Raw genomic sequence first — 21,197 nt, forward strand, 5'->3', positions numbered from 1 at the left:
CTTTAGGCCTATTTGTATCTTCATTATTTACGATGCTGATCACATTTGACATCTTATTTTTTTGATTCGCAACTATGCATATAGAAAATTCTTTAAAAATCGGTTTACACTTTTCAAAAAATATTAGTAACATAAGGAAATTTTATATAAGAAATATTTTTTTATCTCATTTTTAACATTAAATCTATAATTCAAATAAAAAAGTTGTACCACTTACAAAGAATCTTGTACAGTAATACCACGAACTTACGCGATAGGTGGGACCGAGCGATAACCGCGTAAATCGGGGTATAATTTCGCAATTTATGTAAAATCCAAGTCGGATGTATGTAAGCTAATAAATGTTCTCGTTAATCTTATCTTGTCTGTTAATTCGTTTACGGTTACAAGAAATCACCACATAGAGTCTCTCAAGTCTCCGTAGATATAACAAACACAGAAATAAATAACACAAAATAAATTGTAGCTATGCGTCGATTCCGCGCGACACGTCTGAACATGTAAGCCGAACAATAGTGTGGGGGAGTGAGTAATCAAGAGTTGCGTGGCGCTCAAATAAAAGACGAATCGACGACATTTGAAAATCGCGTAACTCCGGGTTCGCGTAAGTCGGGGTAGCGTAAGTCGAGGTATTACTGTAGTGGAATGAAATGGCAGAATAACGGAAGCGAATACAATGCATATTCACTATTCTGAGGGACCAAGATTATCGTTCAAACTGGATCAGTGACGCACAAGATTTAATCTTGGGGGAGCCGAATTGAATGGATAAAAACATTTTTAATGTGAACTCATTAAAATTACGACCTTATTTGACTGTTAATTCATAAGTAATATAGAAATAGAACATAAGACACATTCCTAATTAAAATTGATTTTTTTATTTATGGAAACTATTTTTGGAAAATTTACTAGTGTTTCATTTTCTTTTATTTTGGTGGTACCAGGACCCCTTTGCCCATCCCCTAGGTGCACCACCGAACTGAATTATTCGTAATTTTTTGTAGATAGTTTTTTTGGATATGACAGATGCAGTTTCTCACCACCTGTTTGTCCTATTGCGACTTTGATGACATCAACAGCTTGTATAGGCGTGGGGTACAGCGGACTTCTTTTGCCTCTTTGCGGGCCCATTCAGCTATCTGTTTTTTGAACAAATGAAATACGTAGAATAATTCTTTATTAGCAAAAAGCAGAAATATTATTTTTTACTAATAGAAGATAAAATATTTAAATATTTTATTTTCTGTTAGAAAAAATAACATTAATTTTATAGGAGTAGAAACCATAACGGGCTATTAAGTTTTCTCCAGGTCCGAGTAAAATTCTGAGCTCTCCCTCTCCACCGCCAATTAGTGATGAGCGTAATAAAAACGCATCTTAATGTTAGATGAACGATAGGAGTTAAAAAACTCGAAATATGTGTGAAAATACCGTTTCTTGTATTTTAATTGAGGTGAAAGCAACAGATTAAAAAACAGCGACCCGATTTAAATTATTTTTCTTTCAAAGCATAATTGTTTGTGACCAAAATGTGCGAGATTCCAGTGTTGATCAAAACAATATCAAATAATCATATGTTTATAAGAAAATGTTTATTTGAAAGAGAAGTTATTGTTAATGTTGTTTGGAAAGCCAAAATTACGAAAGAAAAATAAATGACACGAAGATTTTGCAATGAAATGAATTCTCACTTGATCTTATGAAATTAACGGCTTACCTCTACCTTTAATAAATCTCTTTTCCTTTAATAAATTTAAATATTGATAGAATAATGTCACTGCTTGTATTTTACTATAGATTCGATTACCTCCTGTGTTAATACGCGTATAGGCCTAATGTTAATATGCATTTCCTCTGTTTTCGAAAGATATCATTTTAATAATCACAGACAATTTTAGTTTAGATTGCACTATCTCTTCCGTTTAGGATCAAGGAGTTCTTGACTTTTCTATCTTTTTTCATAAGAAATATGTTTATTTTTTCAGATGTTCACATTCAAGAAATAATTTCGCTAAGTGGATTTTGTCTATTTAATTAGATAGTCTTCTCATTTTATCTAGAGCGATTTAACGTTATCCCTACATTTTACATCCTACTTTTAGTTTCCTAATGTCCAAATCAAATTATTTTATTCTATTTTACCTTATTCCATTCTGAATAAATGGATTCGTAAGCCACACTTTCCATATAATCTGCTATTCCTTCGTTTAACCATAAATCGTTCCACCATTTCATCGTCACAAGATTTCCGAACCACTGTTCAAAATTAATAAAAAAATTTATTTAGGCTTTATTTTTCGTAATTATTCTAAAAATATTGTGTAGTATAATAATATTAATTAAAAATTTGGTTATCTGTATGAAATAATTGCAATACAAACTGGAAAATAATTATTTAACAAGATGTTAACAATTGCTAAACTTTCGAAATTACTAATAGAACAATAATTTTTACTTTCTCGGCTGTTATGTATAACAGGGTAAGTATGGAGATCGGTCAAAAAATGACCCACAGATTTTTATATTTTTGTACTTAGGACACCTTGAAACTTCTAGAAATGTAAAAAAAAATCGGAGGTTATTTCTGGATGCATGAATGTTTGTGTGAGGGCACGATTTTGCTCACTCTGTTTGAAGCTTAATAAACTTAATAACTCCTATGCTTTTTGTCGAAAATTTTTGAAATATTGCAGGTAGGTTTAAGTACATAGAGGATTGATGATATTAAATTTTGGTGGTTAAAAGTCGAGGGGTGGGGAGATAATGAGAGTCTTGTCATCTCCAGTAGGGTTGGACTTAATGATTTTACTCGTTATTAGCATTTACAATTGTTTTTTTATAAAACTCCCACTCTTCAAATTAAGCTTTTTGACATTTTATAATAGTTAAAAATATAAAAAGTTTTTTAAAAATAAAATATGATAACAGATGGACGCCACTAAAATTTTAAATGTTGCCGGGTAAGTTGAGCAATTCGTTGAGGATTTATTTAATTAACTTACCTGATGAGCAATTTCGTGTGCTATGATTTTCGTGATTCCTTCTTTTTTATAATGATTGTCTTTTTCTTCGTTAAAGGCAATTTGATGTTCGGCGTATATAATTAATCCCCAATTTTCCATTCCACTAACTTCAAATTTTTTCGCAAATACCATATCTAAAATACAGTTATGGTTAACGATTTGAACTTAACATTATGGTACGGTTTGGATCTGAAATACTAAAACTGAAACACAATTTAGTTCAAATAATAATGAATAATGAAAAAATCGTAAATAAGAAAAGTGAAACATATGTTTTATGTATCGTATAAAACGATAAGACCTAAGATATATATATAGTATTGGAATAACTAATTTTAAAAGTCAAGCATATTTGTTGGAAACGAAGATTTGAAAGGAGAATAAAGAGAAGGTCACAACAAGACATTCCACTTCAAGAAATTCCTCAAAGAAATAATACAGAAGAAGAAGAACCGGAAATAGTCGAACCTGTTGGAAGCTCAACTGAACAAGCTTCAAGCTCAACACAGACAAGGAAGCACTTTGTTCGCACACCTCGATTTTAATCCCTACTTGATTTTGTTTGGACGATTATTTCATTGGATTGAACTTTTATTTGATTTATTGATAGTCAATTTTTGTTCATATATATCTTTAATATGTAAGTACTGTACCTTTCCTAATAATAACAAAAAGCTTATTTAAAGGAATGTACACCCCACTCAAATTGATAAACTAAAGTGATTGATTAGAATAGACATAATATTGTATAGAATAGTCTAGATATAAGACTTAGTGTAGTATTTAGAGAGAGAGAGAGACATTAATAGAGATATGTATTTGTTAAACATACTACCTTTAAAATGAACAATACTTTGGTGAAAAAGAACTTTGCTCCAAAATGGATTTCAATGACCCTGGAGTCATACAACCTTTAATGAACTCAACCACCTGAACTTTTGTGGTTATGTTAAATGAAATTTTAGCTGAAAAAAGAAGTGTGTCAACATACAGGAAGAAGACACTTTATATCATTTTGAACTGCAAAGTGAACTCTGAACTGTTAGCAGGTGCTTTTTGAAACAAGGAGACATCACATGATCTTCTAATATACCTGAACTATTGCAACTATAAGAAGTCAGCCAACAGATGTGCTGCCACAAAGACTCTCGCACTGGTGTCAGAACTATGTCCACTTTTACCGTCGATTCCAGACGAAGACACATGTGTTCATTGTGTTTATTTTAGTAATATTTAATCTGATGAATTGTTTATTATATTATTTCCATGTATTTCCATTTTGAATTTAATTTGAATTATTGTATACTTTTATGATTTTATTATTATGTATAACGCAATTTTTAGAGAGAGAGAGAGCAATTCAACTTATGTCTTGCAGTGAAAAATCACGCCTTCTTTAAATGTAGTGTGATTTTTGAAGATAAGGGAGTAATGTGAGACCCGAAAGGCCCTGGGTCTAATTTATTTATCTTCCTTTTCATTATACCTTGTATCTTTTTAGTTGTTCGATTAGTTACGTGTGCCTCTTGTTTATGGGGTCGGCGGTGAGGTGACACCCGCACACTTCGTAGTATACTAGCTTCTGAATACTTCAAGTAGACTTCCTTACGATTTCTATTTCTCTCTACTCTAACTAACTTCTTTTTATAATAATTATCTCTTGGTGACTTAGATGAGCAATAATGTACTTCCTTTTTATTTGGCAGTATAATCATTCCATTATGATTATCTATTTCTATTTGCTCCTGCTGTAATATGTCCCGTCTGATTATGCCCATGCACGAAGCGGTGACCTCAGAACTCACTACTTTACATGTATTGGTAAATTTATGGCCTCGAAGTTTGAATATGGGTATCGCAACACCTATTGTCGGAATCGCCTTTCCGGGGCGCAGATCTACTTTGTTCTTTTCTCCAAGGATTACGGATGCTCTACCTTCCAATCGTTTCACCAAGCCCTTATCTATGACAATCGTTTCCAAATTTCTATCTACCATCATTTTTACAGGGATATTATTAACATATATTAATATGTAAGGATCTCTTTTTATGCGACTGATCGATCCTCCTCTAATATTTTTGCCTTTCTTTTCACATTTGTGTGAGTTTCTCTGATTACCCACAAATTTCACTACACCTCTCCACGTATTTTCATACCGATTATTTCAATTAGGCTCGTCCCTATTCATATTATCTAAATCATAACGATAATTATTTCTATACGTCAGAGCACGAGCTCTGGCTCTGCGGAAGTCGGAAGTTGGTTGCCGATCTCCGTCAAAAGTTCGCTCCGTTGGCCGGAAGTATTGTGCGCTTCGTTCTCTATTCCTATTTTTCTCCTCTTGCGATTGTTTTAGAAAAGTATTAAATTGATTTTTTAAGTCCCCTATAGTCTTAACTACTTCTTTCATTTGTCTTTCGGGATCAGATTCAGTTTCCCTTAAATTATCTCCTTTATTAATTGCTGATTCTTTCTCTTCTTTTATTACCTTTAACAGACCCCTAGGATGAGAAGTGAGGAGCTCGATATTCTCCTCATTTATTACTATTTTTAGAGCCTGGTCAAATGTTTTGGGTTCTCTGGACATAATCCTTTTTCTTATCCTTATGTCGACCCCATTTAAGAATTGAACTCTCAACCTCTCGTCCAATTCTTTCTCCTTAACTCTTTTTATGACTTCTATTTCGGCTTCGTTTGCGCCCTCGTGTTCAATTTCAACCTCCTCGGCTAAGGCCTGGAGTCGTACGGCGAACGTTTGTACGTCCTCATCTCTGGCCTGGACGCACGCGTAGAACCTCTGGATTCTATAAGGGTATGGGACCTTCTCAAAACGCTCTATCATTATTTTCTTAAATTCCTCATAATCCTCTATGTCCTTTATCCTCCTGTCTTTTCGGACGAATTCCCGGGCAATGCCTGTCAATTTTAATTTAGCTACAGCCAGCATCTGTGCCTTCGACCATGCTGCTACTCTAGTCACATCCGCTAACGTATCGAAAAATTCGGATACCTTTGGACCTTTTGCGTCCTCTGAGAAGACCGGTAGCAACGGGATCATTCCCCCTAATCCGCCTAACGTTATTGGATTACCAGCTAACGTCGCTCGCGGAGGTTCTTCTCTATCTCTATCCATCCCAACTTATATTTATGTTAACTTAAAAATTATCTTATATAATTACCTCTCCAAATTCAAATCAAATCAACAATTATCGACTATATGTCTCTCAATCCGAATCAGATCTCGGATTATATTATATTAATTATGATATATTACTACAAGTTGTTAAAGATTCCAAACCCACTCCTGCTGTACCAGTTGTGAGATTCTATTACGGGTGTTTTTCTTTTAGTTCGAAAATCCTACTCCCGTGACACCACTTGTGAGATTCTACTGGGGATTTGAAGTTCTAGACCCCACCTTTAACTATACCACTTGCGATTTCTCAAAGGTTTTCAGTTCGACACCCCACTCCTGCTGCACCAGATGTGAGATCAGCCAGGACGTAGAGCTTAGTCTACGACACTTACGGCGCGCGATCGTGAGATCGGCTCTCGTAACGTTTTGTAGGAGGGCGGTAAATTTAAGGAAAGGGGATTCAAGATTGTGAGGTCTTTATCCCAAATTGTCAGGGTCCCGACACCAGTTAATCAATCTTACTATACGCGGATTAACACGCGTATGCGATCTGATTCGGAATCAATTTAAGAGACATGTAAGTAAATTTAACAAGAGTAAATTTAATAATTCTAAAACAAAACGAATACAAATAATCGATGAACGACAATTAAGAGACAAGATATAGGCAAAGACTTATTCTATACTGACGCGCGATCGAGAGAGAGAGAGCTCACAAAATCATTCTAAATCATACGACCTGATTCAGTTGACGTTCGTCTTCTTCTCTGCAGATAAGGGACACCTTGTAGATAGAGTTCATATACTTCTTCGTACGGGAGATCAATACGTGCACAAAAAAAGTATCTTCACTAAGTTTAGACTCGGAACTTAGTCTATGGGACTCGTTTAAGGGCGTTGGTCATCAAGAGGAAAAACGTATGGAGTTTGACGCTTCGGATCTGTCGAAGAACTCCCCGAATTTGGACTAATTTCCCCTTATATCTCCTGAATTTCGACCAATCATCGGCCAGTAACTCTTTCGTGAGAACGGACGACAGGGGAATCGAAGAGGGGTAACCATTTCCCATCTGAGTGAGATTTTTAACCAGATAAGGGAAAGTCAGAGGATGTTCTCTTCTGTGAAAGGAAGTAGCATCTGTTATCTGGTTTTTTCCCACGTCTAAAACACTAGTTTTCACAAAAAAATGAAGTAATATTTTGTGTCGATATTTTTCCCTTATTAATAAAAATTCATAAATTAGACCCAGGGCCTTTAGGGTCTCACATTAGCATGAAGAATGATTAACCCAATATATCAATATTACTAATATAAAAGCCATCGTCTGTGTGCATACGTTTATGTGTGTGTGTAATTCCTTATAAAATCCTGAAATTTTTTTTCAATCCAGATGAAAAAAAATTTCTTTGTTGTGTCTCCAATCTCACTTTCGACTATCTCACTGGATTGATATGATTGAAAGGACCTTTCTCTATCAAACAGACCATCTCTCGGGATTATTCTAAAAAAGAGAAGACCAAATAGACTTTCTCATCGCTTGTGCAAACACCAAGAGCACTGGTTTTTGTAAGTCCCTTTTGTATTAATAAACCGGGACGAATATTTTATACATCGAGTTTGTCTCGTTGTTCGTAACACCCACATACGAATCTCCATTTCTCTTCCGTCACAATTCGACATCACATAAACACTGGTCGCGAGTTCGCATCTGACCAATGAGCAGGCCATGTAAAGTTTTCCAGATTTTCTTCATCGTTCTAACATGTATGTAGAGGAGAGTTTCTCATAGAAAATCTTACCGAGAGACGCACTCCCTTGGTACAGTACATCACTCATGGAGTTGCCTTATTCCACTATTCAATCCAATTCAAATAAAAAAAAAATTGGGTGAATTAGCAAAATACATTACAATCGATGATGTGATATATAATATATTCAGTTATAAAACTGATTTTTTAAGCGTATATCTGCACATTCTCAAACAGCGCTAAAATCATTCCACAACCATTTACCAAGCAGAGATAGCACAAGATCAATAGAGTCTGACTCTTCACAATTCTAAATCTATTGCAATCTTTACTGACTATAAAGTTGTATTCTCCTCTCCGTTATATCTTGATTTCCCTGAGATAGATGAAACATATTCATGAATCCCTTAGCACTGCCTTGCACTCATGGGCAACTGAAAAAACCTTTAGACGGTTCACCTAATTTTTTATTGTATGAATCTCAGCTTGTTAAAGAGGATTAAAGTATTACATAAAAACTGACGTTAGTACAATTTAACAAATTAATATAAAAGCTTAGTACTACACAATAAAACACAATAATAATCATTTTTATACATATTATGTAAATCTGAAATTAGTAAAATTTAACAAATGAATTAAATAGCTTACTGCATGATAACACAAATAAAATACACAAAAATAATCATTTTTTGAAAAACGCTATAAGGTTCACATAATTTACGAATGCACTTCTATGATACAGAATGTAGGTTAATACTATAAATCCTTTCTTTGGAATGTGACTGGTCTTGTCCAGTCACATTCTTGAGAAAAATGAATCGTGTGCTTACTTTCTTAATTTTGTTAAAGATGTTTCAAACGAAACGATTGCTATCTTTCTATAATTTCAGTTGTTAGCTGGCAGTTATTGACACCAAAAGTTTAGTTTATCAATATGCTTGGTTTCCTTGTTTTTGCATACCTCTTTGTCAATCTTTGTTCTTAGTGTAATACTCTATCCAGAGTGATGCATGTATTAAAGTAAATATCGGATGCATCAAAGATAATAAATTTTATTAAAATATTATTTAAAATAATTAAAAAATATCCCTTACCTATCTTCGGAGCATCGTAAGGCAGTTGAAACAGTCTCTCGAAAAATGGCAATACTTCATTTGCCGTTTGTAAAGCAAAACCTGTTTCCGTAATTTTTTCCGGAGACGCCCAAAACTGTATCTGAAACAAAACATGAAATAAGAATGTAAATTTATTATATCTCAACGTTATTCTAAAAAAATTCATTAAGAGTGGCATTTGTTACAGCTACAATATTTATGGATCTTATAACTAATGTGAATTTTGATAATAAGAATGTTATTTGTTGGCACTAATGTGAGATAAGCTGGGGCCACTGGGACGATCTCCAATGACCACTTACACGGCACGGGCAGGCTATACCCGATCTCGGAGTCTCTGGATGGCTTTAAGGATAAATTGACGGCGGGATTGCAAGATCCGGCCAACGTCAGGATGCTGACACCAGTTAGGATCAAGTTAATCGCGTCCTAACTCGCGGATGGTAAACAAAGTTGAGTTGGAAGGTTATTTTTCGAGTAGGGAGGTCAATGAGCACGTCGACAGGTGTCCACGGTTTGACAAAGACAGGAGACAGGTTAATGAATAAAAATATAAGTTTAATAAAAACGTCTAAATTTAAGAATACGCAGAAATATTGGATATACATCTACAGAAATACGGAATTTACATATAAGGCGACACGACAAAATATTCATGCGCTCCGTTCGCGTTCTAGCCGCTATGCGCTCGAAAGAGAGAGATAGAGTTTACAAAAATACTTCAAAGAAGGATGTACAGTACTTCTCAGTTTTTGTAGAGGTTGATCCCGGGGACGAAGTCTTCTTTTCTTTAAGGAGATTCGAGCCGTCGTTTTCTATGGAAAAGTCCGCTTTAGGCTATTCCGGATATGATGGGACAGAAGTCTTCTCCTGCGTCGTGGAGTCTGTCTTGTAATCGCTGTCCTAGAAGCCTTGATGGCGTTTCATGATAGAGAGTCAAGCATGACTTGAGTTCTCGCCTCCCTTTTATCACTTTAGCTTAGGAAAAATAGTCAGGTGATCGACTGTTTGGATGACGAATCTGCAGGTGTGAGGTGAAGGGTTACCGTTGCTTACGTTATGACGTCATCCAGCTGCAGCTGTCATGTCCATATTTGGTTTGAGACTTGTACGCTTCCGTCTGTTTTGACGTCCACAATCTACTTTCTCCTCCTTTAACACTTTGTTGTTTATCGTTTAAACTCAGATGTTATATTTCTCAGCCAGTTGTTGATAGTACGGGTGATATTCAATCTGTTTCCTTACGATCGCAACGGAGAAATAGGCTTAAGATTTTTCTTAATTTTACGCAAAATCGCGCCCGGATCCTCACACTAATATAAAGTAATTGAAATTGTTTTCTTCAACGTTTCAATATATAAACTAGAATAATGGACAGTTTTTCTTCGTCGAATAACCGAGAATGTCGTGATATATGGTGTGTATTCACGGTCTGAAGTAAAGGCTTTCATGAAACAAATTTTAGTTTCAAAATTCTTCGATAGTACAGTACAAGTTGAAATGCGTTACAAAATTGAGGCAAATGAAAAAAGAAGACCATCCCAAAAGCAAAGATTAAATTAAATTTTGTGTATGCAAGTACAGCAATGATGAATTAATTAATTAAAATAACACAACAGTTACAGTTACTGATATGTAAGAAGATTTATTTTGTAATTCGAATAGCAATTCAGTTCATTTACGACAAAGTTGATATTGTTTAATATGGCCACCGTTTATTGGCCCAGCGGAACACAGTGTGTTCAACGATAGAAAGTAACATACTTGGAGAATTATACTGATGATGGTAACGCTAATAGACCATGCTACACGAAATTGTTCTTACAAATCAGCAACTGTAACTGTTGTGTTATTTTAATTAACTAATTCATCATTGCTGTACTGTACTTGCATACACAAAATTGTTGTAATGTGCCATTGTTGTAAGTGCAATAGAAAAGTTTATATTAATTTTCAGACTTGTCTTTATAATTAATTCATCTGTAGAGTACTTTAAGAAATAAATTTAATTTTTTACAGCTTCAAATTCCTATTCGAAAAACTTAAAACTAAAATTTATGGAATCCATTTCCCCATTCCCTAAAAATTATATTTATCATATTTTAATTTTCCGCTTCTATTCCGTTTTTAAAATATCAATATGAGACAGATAGGCAGATTCCAAAAATATGTTATTTTACCCAAAATGAGGTTAGGTAAAATAACATATTTTTGGAATCTGTAGATGCGATAAATCCTAGAGAATAACGATGTTTGAACCGGTTACATATTGATATCTATTATATTTGTTGGATAGAGCAATGGAACACCTTGAATTGGGAACTTCAAGGAGTATCTCATAAGTCAGGAACCATAGGAATTATCTTGATTCGTTTATTCTTTCATAGTTAAATCACACTCTGAATAAGGACGAATAAATTCAAATTAGTTTGATAGTGGCTATTCGCCGAAGAGTTTAACAAGATGCATCCACACTGCTGTGTGGTTGGTGGGCAGCCTACATATAGCATCTTTGGAGAATTTTCGCAGATTCCGATGTCCACCATCAAAATAATTTAAATTTATTTTCCTTACTCAGTAATATACGTTTAATATACGTTACTTGAACTATCCATCTAGTTTTCTTTTTCTTCTAATGATGGATACTCACATTTTTTTACTATTTTATCACATTTGTTATAAAAATATTATTGCAATATTTGGTTGACTTACCCTGTGGTTGTTTCTTCCAATCTTTCGTTGCAATTTCTTTATTCTATACTTCTATATATGAGAAGTGGCGTTGGCCCGAAATGCTTAATTGTAGTGGCATACAAGATTACGTTACAATAAATATATTTTAATTGGAAATAGTGTGTTTCTCTTATGTACTTTATGGTTTGGAAAAATTTGCAAAGAACAAATTGAATAAACTGAAAATATTTAGTTATAGTATTAAGAATACTGATAAGCTAATAATAAATTTAAGACTTTCATATAGACATAAGTCACAGAATACGTTCATTTGATATCAAGAGTATGTATCCTAGCATATATATGTTACTATGAAAGACCGAAATTAGAGAATGTCGATATTCTCCGGTGAATGTCGACACATACAAAATACGTCGGTGAAAGACCGAATATTTTGTTATATTATTATACATTCGAACAATCGCCGGTGTATGTCGACAAGCACAGATAAGCTTTGGTGGAGGTCGACACGACACCCGAGAAGAGAGGCAACAGTCGACGGAGAGGCAACAGTCTGTCGCCAAATTCTTCGCCGTTTCCTTCTTCTCAAATTGGTGATACCGTACGAATACAAGTCCGTGATGTTGACCGTGGCCGTACAGATGCCCGAAATGTGTTGGCAGTTGTTGTTAGAATAGAAAAGTCCGACTTTTATAAATTAGCAAACAAAAATGATACCCTCAAGCAGCTTTATACCCGTAATCAGTTCGTAATTTGTAAAGAAAATTTTCCATAGATAAGATTTCTTCTCAAGAAATATCACTGAGAGAAGCAGCTGCAGCTAATTCGAAAAGTGGAGGGCAAGGTTACACGCTGTCATTGCAAAAAAAGTGTTCCACGAATAAATGCAGTTGTAAAAGCAAGGGACTCTTGTGCAATTCAAAATGCCATAACAGTTTAAGTTGTTGCAATAAATAAGATTGTATAATGTTAATCACATAATTTATGTGCAAGTTTATTATTGTATTATTTTCTTTAATGATATAGAATGTACTGTTCGTTTTAGGTTCAACAGTTTATTTACATGTACTATTACTTAAGCTTTCTCCTATTTTGACATATTAAAAAGTTGCATTTTTGTCTTAACGTAATAAAAATATTTTTATTCAACATTCACCATCAGCGCATTCTGAATGTCGACATTTGCCGGTGTAAGTGAGAAATAACGATATTTAGCAAATATTTCGGACATACACGAAACGACTGTGTGAATGTTGACATTCACCGGAGAATGTTGACATTCGCCAGATTTCGGTCATTCACAGTAACATATATAAGTGATATTCAAGACGCCTTGCAAACAATGCACTATCCAGAATGGTTGCTAGAGCTGAGTATATTTATAATTAAAAAACATAATTTTCATTTTGATAATGTATATTATACAGAAAAGGAATGATCTCAATGGGCACATGTGTTGGCCTAAGATTGGCAGAATTACAGAATTAGTAATCAAACTTATAGATATTAAAATAGCTTTTTTTTATTTGTGATTTCAGGCCTTCTACCGCTCAAAAAGGCCAGGTATAAAAATAAAAAGTAGCAAGTACAAGTGGAATTGTTTTTTTCAATAGATATGTGGATGACTGCGTGTTGACTTTTGAACAGCAGAAAATTACACCAGATCAAATATTAACCCAAGTTAATAAATTAAATAAAAAACATAATTTTTGAATTAGAAATGAAAAAAATCGATGTCTACCACATTTGAATTTGTTAATAATAATAAAAGATAAAACACTTGAATATCAAAAATATATAAAGCCAATCAGTGCCAAAAGTGATAAACTATTATTTCTCCGTTCCAATTTCAATAAAAAGAAATGTTTTTCAAATTTATATTAAGTTGAAAAATTAAAAACAGAACAACTAAAACAGGAAAACAGGAGGAAGAGATCAAATTAGTAATAATTATGTTCATGTTAAAATCAATATCTAAAGTATTTAGGAGTGTATAGCGAACAAACAAACATTTTCATTTATATATAAAGATAAACATTATTTTTAAAAATTCGTATTAGCGATAAAAATTTTGAGGGAATACTCGTTTCTCAGATTCTCTCCTGATCTCAGTCATGTTCAAATAGCCAATGTACAGTACTTACCCTTCCGTTTTCATCTCCATTTTTAGTCAAATTTCCTATTACAAACGCTACCAAATAAGTCGACATTTTCATAGACCTTTCGAAGACATCAGCTAACCACTCGCTTCCCCTAATTTAAAATTTTCTATTTTAATCCAAATTTAAGCAGAAAACAGATTTAATTCTATATAACACAAAAAGAAACAATTTTAATTTTTGTATTTTATTTTATAATGAGTAAATTACATAATAAATTAACGATATTAGTGATACCAATCACACTAAATATAGATTAATATGTTTACTTATGTACTAATTAAATATTAATTAAGATAATACTTTAATTTAGCATTCTTATTATTGGTGAATGTGTATTATTACCTTTGGTTTGACCAAACAAGTAATTGAGTAATAAAACAAATTAAATGAAAACACAAACACTGCCCGACTTATTAAGGGTTACATCCTGTAGGACTTTACATAAGTAAGAATTACTTTTTTCCAACCGCGCTGAACTTGGTTTCAAAAATCCAACGAAAACGAATACGTTACAGTAGTAAAATTATTTAATTATTTTTATCTCACAAACAGCAAAAATACAAAACTGTATTTTGAAATGTATAATAAAAAAGATTAAAACTACGAGTGCGTGTGTACACACCTTAGAATAAAACTGAAATGAGAAAAACAAAATAATTGGCATAATGACAGCTTCGATCAAGGATGAACACCGAATAACACGAATGGTAAGCAGCCGACATTATGTCATGCGCAAACCCACAGTGTTGACGGCTTAAACATTTACAATAAGCGAACTCGAGCGGATTCGGACTTCTCCATCCTCTATCTGAAAATACAGCCAAAACTTGAGATCATGCACATTCATGTATATATAACACTCTTTATAAGTCAGGAGAAGAGCGAAATATCTTGGAGAAATATAGTACAGGACCTATACTATAAGTCATTGTAAGCAAAATATTTATATGATCGTGAGCATTATTCTCAGTAGTTTCGGAGTACAACTCCGAAACTACTGAGAATAAGTGTATAAAAGTGTTTACACACAACAATAATAACGAATGACACGTGTGTTACAAGACAAATGCTCAAAAATCAAATCTTGGACTTCAATACACTTTACAATCGAGTAAAATGACTCGTACAAATCGAGCACTTCGAAAAACCTGTCTCACAATTCCGGAAATTCATGCATGCATAGAACCATTCTCTACAGACGAGTTAATTACCTCATTTCCGATCTGAGAATAGGCATATTGGAAAGAGCAGTCATGTTCCTCCACCTGATTATCGTTATATCAAAGGTAGCTTTCAATGCAGGTTCGTCAAAACAAGGAAAAGCTTCTCGAGCGTACATTGCTTCAAATTGGGTTAACGCCATACTGAAAATGAACCAAAGTATAAAAATATTTTTCTATATTATTATTGAAAAAGTATTCTACTTCAAGAAATTACTATTATTGATAAAAATAATTACCTATAATCAAAATATTTTATGAAACATTTCAATCCAAAGAAAAACATATAAGATGTAAAATAATTGTGCTAAGTAACACTTATGCTAATTTAGAAAACAGTCAAATTTTTTCTTAAGAGCTAATCTTTGGTAAAGATGAGCTTGGCGCTTGAAAATTATTTTTACCCACAAAATTTTTATCTGTATTATTGTTTTCTACAAATCGCTTCCAAGCTCCAAGCTTATCTCTACCAAAGAAAAACTCTTAAGAAAAACTTTGACTATCGTTTAAATTGGCATAAGTTTTTTACTTATACATCTCAGATGTTTTTGTTTGGATTTGATATTTACACTTAGAGCAGTAAACTAAGTAGACATATTTAAAAAGAAATTGTCTGGAATTATTCCATAATATGAAAACGTCCATGATCGGTAAAGAACTGGATGTTGAAGTGATTTGGGTGAGCCAGGTTGCGTGCAGAGTGTCGTTGATGAATGGGAAAAAGCAGAAGGCAGTCTTGTTGTGGTTGTTTCTCCAACGTTGCTGACAGCTGTTAATTAGCTTGCTGAAGTAAACAGCAAAGGGGAGCTTGTAGTAGATGATAATAAGGGTGCTATCAGCAGCAGCAGACTTGACGAGCAGATCTGCACGCTCATTTCCAGCAATACCGTTGTGGGCTTTAATCCAACTAAAGGAATATTTGTTGTTAGAAATGACGATAATTTTATGGATGTTGTTGATGATAGGATGAGTGGCGTGGCTATTGATGAGCTGAATTGCAAAATTGCTATCAGATAGAATGGAGATATTGTTGTCATTATAGTGAAGATTTGACCAGTTAAGAGCTTGCAGAATGGCAAAAATTTCTGCTTGAAAATTGCTGCACTGTTGGTGGAGCCTGAAGCGTTGCGAGTGGAATTCTACACCGTTGATGTAAGCAGCAAAGCTGCACGGGGAGTGACAATGCTATATAGTTTGCTGTAGATGAAACTACAGACACATGAGGACGATATGTTGCTTCAATGGTAATAGGAAAACTTGACGAAAAAAACTGCGATAATATTTATCTTCTTTTATGCAAATTTCTGAAGAGGACGAATGCAGAGGCGATAGCAAGAATTGTTCAGGAAGGTCTAATGTTATTGTGGCATGATCAATTTCTCCAGAATACTGAAAAAGTTCTCGTCATACTTAGACAGCACAGCATATATGAAGGTTACTGCACGCATTTTGAAGCATTTTTTATATAATCGTATTTCACCTGATCAGCAGAATCACACCTTACATCTTCTAGCCGAACAAGTTTGTTTACATTTTAAAGATGTAAACGTCCCCGTTTGTTCCGGCAAGAAACTAATTGCAAAGGCAATAATGCGAACGGTTATGCCTTGTGAGCGTCTGCCAGACACTTCTTTGCCACCTTTTCCCATAGTCACGAGATGGAGCATAAAGATAAAAGCGGCAGTATTCTATGCGGACCATTTACGTGACTTTCAAAATTTTATCAATGAACTGGATGAATCAGAAAGTTCTTTCATTGTGGATGTTAAGGAAGCTTTGGCGAATCCATATTTAACTGCTTTTCTAGTTTACATTTGCGCCCATTTCTTAAATTTTCCGAATATCATTGAAGCATTAGAAGCAAGAGGGTTGGCATTTGAAGAATCTCTAAAACATTTTACAAATAACAGAGGGTTCTATCCTGGTGTATGTGGAGACAAACTTAGCACGAAGCTGGCGGCACTTTTGGAGAACAACAGTGGTTTTTCAGTTCTTCGCCATGTCTAGTCGGAAAATCGTCGGAGATCCCTGAGAATGTAGGGTCGTTGAAATACTATCCTGAGGCCGAGAGAAGTTTTTCATTGCATAAAATCATTCTCATCGATCACTGACAAAGTCTGACAAAAGAAAATTTTAATAGATTTCTTGTATGTGCATGGTCATATTCAAACAGTTTATAATATTGTATACTGCATTAATTAAAAAACAGATAACCGAAGAAAATTTGATAATTTTGTTTTATTATTATTATGCTTTTGTTCCAAAAATAAATCCGAAACGTTATGTTTTCGATCCGATTTCGGATCCGAAACTCCACTTTTATCGATCCGAAAAATCCGGGGCTTACTGATGAGGATGTCGACCCCTTTCGGCTTCCTCAAGTCCTCCAATCCTTCAAGCTTCCTGCTAATGCAGGGAATGCGAAAGGAATATCCAGAATAATGTACAATATTTGTACCTGTTTATCTTTATGCTGTTGTTTGTAACTTTTTAGGATCAGTGTAGAAGTTTAGGGAACTTGGAAAATCATCGAGCCTCAGCTCTGCTACTCGAACAGCTTTGGCTAAGGCCATTCGGAGGACATGACGAAAGACCATATCTCCGTATGAATTGTAAAAATGAAGACAATCTATTCCGACAGATGCACTTAAGGAATCAGCAACGGTAAGAACCGATGATCTGGCAACATAAACTGTGATATTAATGGTTTTATGTATCTCAAAATTGAAAATTAACTTAATTGACAAAAGGTAAATATTATTTATTGTACAGACGTCGATATAACGAAGTTTATGCAATCAAATATATTTTTATTATTTTTGAAAGATAGTGATGTTATTTAAGCTTTTCCCTCAAATTTCTTCAGTGATAAGACATGTTGCACGAGACACATTACTATCGTTTGCCAAAGCATAATTTACGAGCAGTTCTTTAATTGTATATTATCGAAATGAAGCAAAAGTCTTCTTGAAAATCTATCCTAGCATGAACATTTTAAGCATAAAAATTTTTCCTAAGACCCATTACGTGTGCACACGTCATTAACCTTAAAATTGATGATTCGGACGTATTAATTAAGCTCGGGATATTCTTTATTTAGTTATTATTTCCATATACAGTACTATTCTATTTTTACTTTAGAAATATTTTAAATCAGAGCTAACAAATAAGATACTGGCACTAAATCCCTAAATAAAAACTATTTTCCATTATTCTGGATATTTTCCAGGTAAGTTTTGCTTTTCATTTATTACTTTCCTTTTTACATAGTCGGGCATCTGAAGTTAGTACATTATTTTTACATTAAGATGATGATAAACATATTTATTCGTTAATTTTATACTATTCACAAATCCGTAGTCTATAACTCGGTGATATTATTGATATATTTGTAAAAACTCACAGCCGTTTTTAGATTCCTTTTTATTCGACTTTTAAGCTAAAAGATAGTAACATGTTTAAATAAAGTTTTATTTTACTGCAGGTATATAGATGATTATTTTATTATATTTGATAGAAACAAAAATTACATAGGCCTATGATATTTTAAAATTAGCAAACTTTAACCTTTACTATTAGAATTACCGAGTATATCTCCTATTAAATAATTTTTTAAACTCTGCAATCCTGCATGACATATGAGAATAATCTGGGCGATTTCAATGATCCAAAAACAGATGATTTAGCTTATAACTTTATTTTGTCTGGTTGATTGCATACTTTATTAAATGCATTTCGTGTTGACTTTTATTTTACGGCCCCTTTTCATCATTTTAAAATCACTTTAAAATCATTTTTAAAATAAATAAATATAAAGTTATCTACATCTTTAAACTGAAAATGCTTTCGGCTGACTTAACAAATCGCCATCTTTAAAAACCAAACCTTATGTTAGATCAAATAATAATATTATTATTCAAGTACGGGTAAATACGTTTCTAGAATCACCCACAATCGCTGCACCGATATGATGTCATACCACTTCGTAGAAATTTGCATGCCTTCACTAGTATTCATAGTATTTCCTTTCATAAACATTTTAAAGTTTATGTGTTCTTTAAAATTGTTTATATATACAGTATATCATTCTCATAAAAATTATATAAAAATCTTAATATGTATTGTATATCCTGTTTGTTCTGTATGATAATACCAAGGTAATTATTTATATTTAAGACGTATAGCAGCTTCACGTTCTTTTAATCTTTTATCTGAAATTTTGTTGCTTGTTTTATATAATAATAAGGAAATTGACATATGAAATGTGATCTTATAAACTATACTTGCATTGTCTGTGTTTCTCCTTTTTTTTGTCCTATTATTTTTAAGCAATATATTTTTTAATTTATTGCATAATGCGTGGGCAATGCATATATTAAATTTGCGTATCTAATTTGAAAATTTTTCAAAAATAGTTATAATATAAGGAAATTTTATGAAAATTACTTCATTTTTTATATATCTTTTCACATTACATTTCTGAAGAAGAAAGTGATTATGCCATTTTTAAATATTAAATTTGGAGAATCATTTAATATGTATGTTAATTAATTTTTATAATTTCTTGTATTGTATCTTTTTTCGTATGTTCTATTAAATTTTTTTTTCAATTCCATAATATAAGCATCTTTTTTAATTTTACTCGGGAAACTTAAAAAAAATAATAGATTTTCGTTTAACATTACAAATGAATTCAAAAATTTTATATGTAAATTTATTCGGTTCATTTAGAATTGCAATATCTAAGAAATTTAACTTATTATCACTGTCTTTTTTATTAAGAAGCTGATTTCCATTATTCTGTATAAACTAGAAATAATTTTAATAAAGAAGTAAAAGTCAATAAGTATAATATAATACGTTCGAACGCTAAAAGAAAAAATCTGCAATTAATGCAGTTCGTACCACCAAGGAAACCTATAAGTGTTTTTCTTTTTTGTTTTTTCTTTGCTGGGAAAGATATGCAAGTCGTGACTTCTCCGGCAAAAAATTTAAAGTGGTGTGTGGCATGACCTGCTGTGAAGTTTCATTTAAAAACTTTTTATATTATTAATTATTATAAAATAGCAAAATGCTTATTTTTGAAACTAGAGATAAGTTTTATAAAAAGAAATTGTAAATGCTAATAACAAATAAAATCTTCATTAAGTCCGACTACCTATTAATTCCATTCGAGATATGATTGATACCTACTATACAGTGCATGATCATGTTTTTCTCCCTACCCTATTCACATTTTACTATTTAAATTTAATAGCATCAATCCTCTTTATAAACAAACCTCCCTGCAAAATTTCAGAAATTTTCGATGACAAGGCAAAGGAAAATTGGGTGAACAAAATCGTGTTTCACACAAATAAAAACACAAACACTAATATCCATACATACAGATAAAAACCCAACATTTTTTGCATTTCTCGACGTTTCAAAGTCGTCTGAGACCAGAAATGTAAAAATGTTGTGGTGGATCATTTTTTGACCGATCGTCATACATTCCCTATGTTATATGTAACAACAGGAAGAAATAAATGACAAATTTAAAGTACACGTTTTGTTGCTACACGTTGTTTTCATTCCAAATATAAATTATACAAATAATGTTTATTATAATAATATTTATTAAATGCAAAATTTCTCAGAATCATTACAAAATGTATTTTATATTACTGTATATTTTTAATTAATTAATTGCCGTGTGATGCCTAATATCGAAAGACTCAACGTTGGTATGAAGGATGTTTACAAAGATGGAGATTCCCTTCAAAATTTGTTCCATGAATTAATTAATTAATAAACTGAAAGAATAAACTTCAAAACATAGAAGGTAATTAATGATATTCATTGTGTGAAAAATGTAAACTGAATATTTCCAAATATGGCATTGTATTGATGGTATAATTATATCTTTCATATACAGTCGACCCCCTATCACTGTTGATTTTTCCGTTTTATATGAATTCCATGTTGTACGAGTCACTTAGATTTTACAAATACGTGAGCCATTCACAGCCCGGCACACGTATTTGTAAAATCTAAGTGACTCGTACAACATGGAATTCATATAAAACGGAATAATCAACAGTGTTATAGG

At 32.9% G+C, this 21,197-nt stretch overlaps 2 protein-coding genes across 2 annotated transcripts in view; both read right to left on the reverse strand.

Annotated features, from left to right (window-relative positions):
- Positions 1-21,197, reverse strand: part of LOC111625534 (aminopeptidase N-like) — a 114,441-nt gene that overhangs the window by 27,705 nt on the left and 65,539 nt on the right. The window lies entirely within an intron of this gene.
- LOC111625536 (leucyl-cystinyl aminopeptidase-like) overlaps positions 11,156-21,197 on the reverse strand; it is a 19,366-nt gene continuing 9,324 nt past the window's right edge. The window contains exons 2-4 of the mRNA XM_023368698.1: positions 15,098-15,250; positions 13,869-13,977; positions 11,156-11,942 (exon numbers count right to left, since the gene is read on the reverse strand). Coding sequence (XP_023224466.1) covers positions 11,781-11,942; positions 13,869-13,977; positions 15,098-15,250 — 424 coding nt within the window. The 3' untranslated portion in view covers positions 11,156-11,780. The remainder of the gene's footprint in view (positions 11,943-13,868; positions 13,978-15,097; positions 15,251-21,197) is intronic.

This window comes from Centruroides sculpturatus, unplaced genomic scaffold (genome assembly GCF_000671375.1).
Source record: "Centruroides sculpturatus isolate CEXI.00-Female unplaced genomic scaffold, Cexi_2.0 scaffold341, whole genome shotgun sequence".
Taxonomy (NCBI): domain Eukaryota; kingdom Metazoa; phylum Arthropoda; class Arachnida; order Scorpiones; family Buthidae; genus Centruroides; species Centruroides sculpturatus.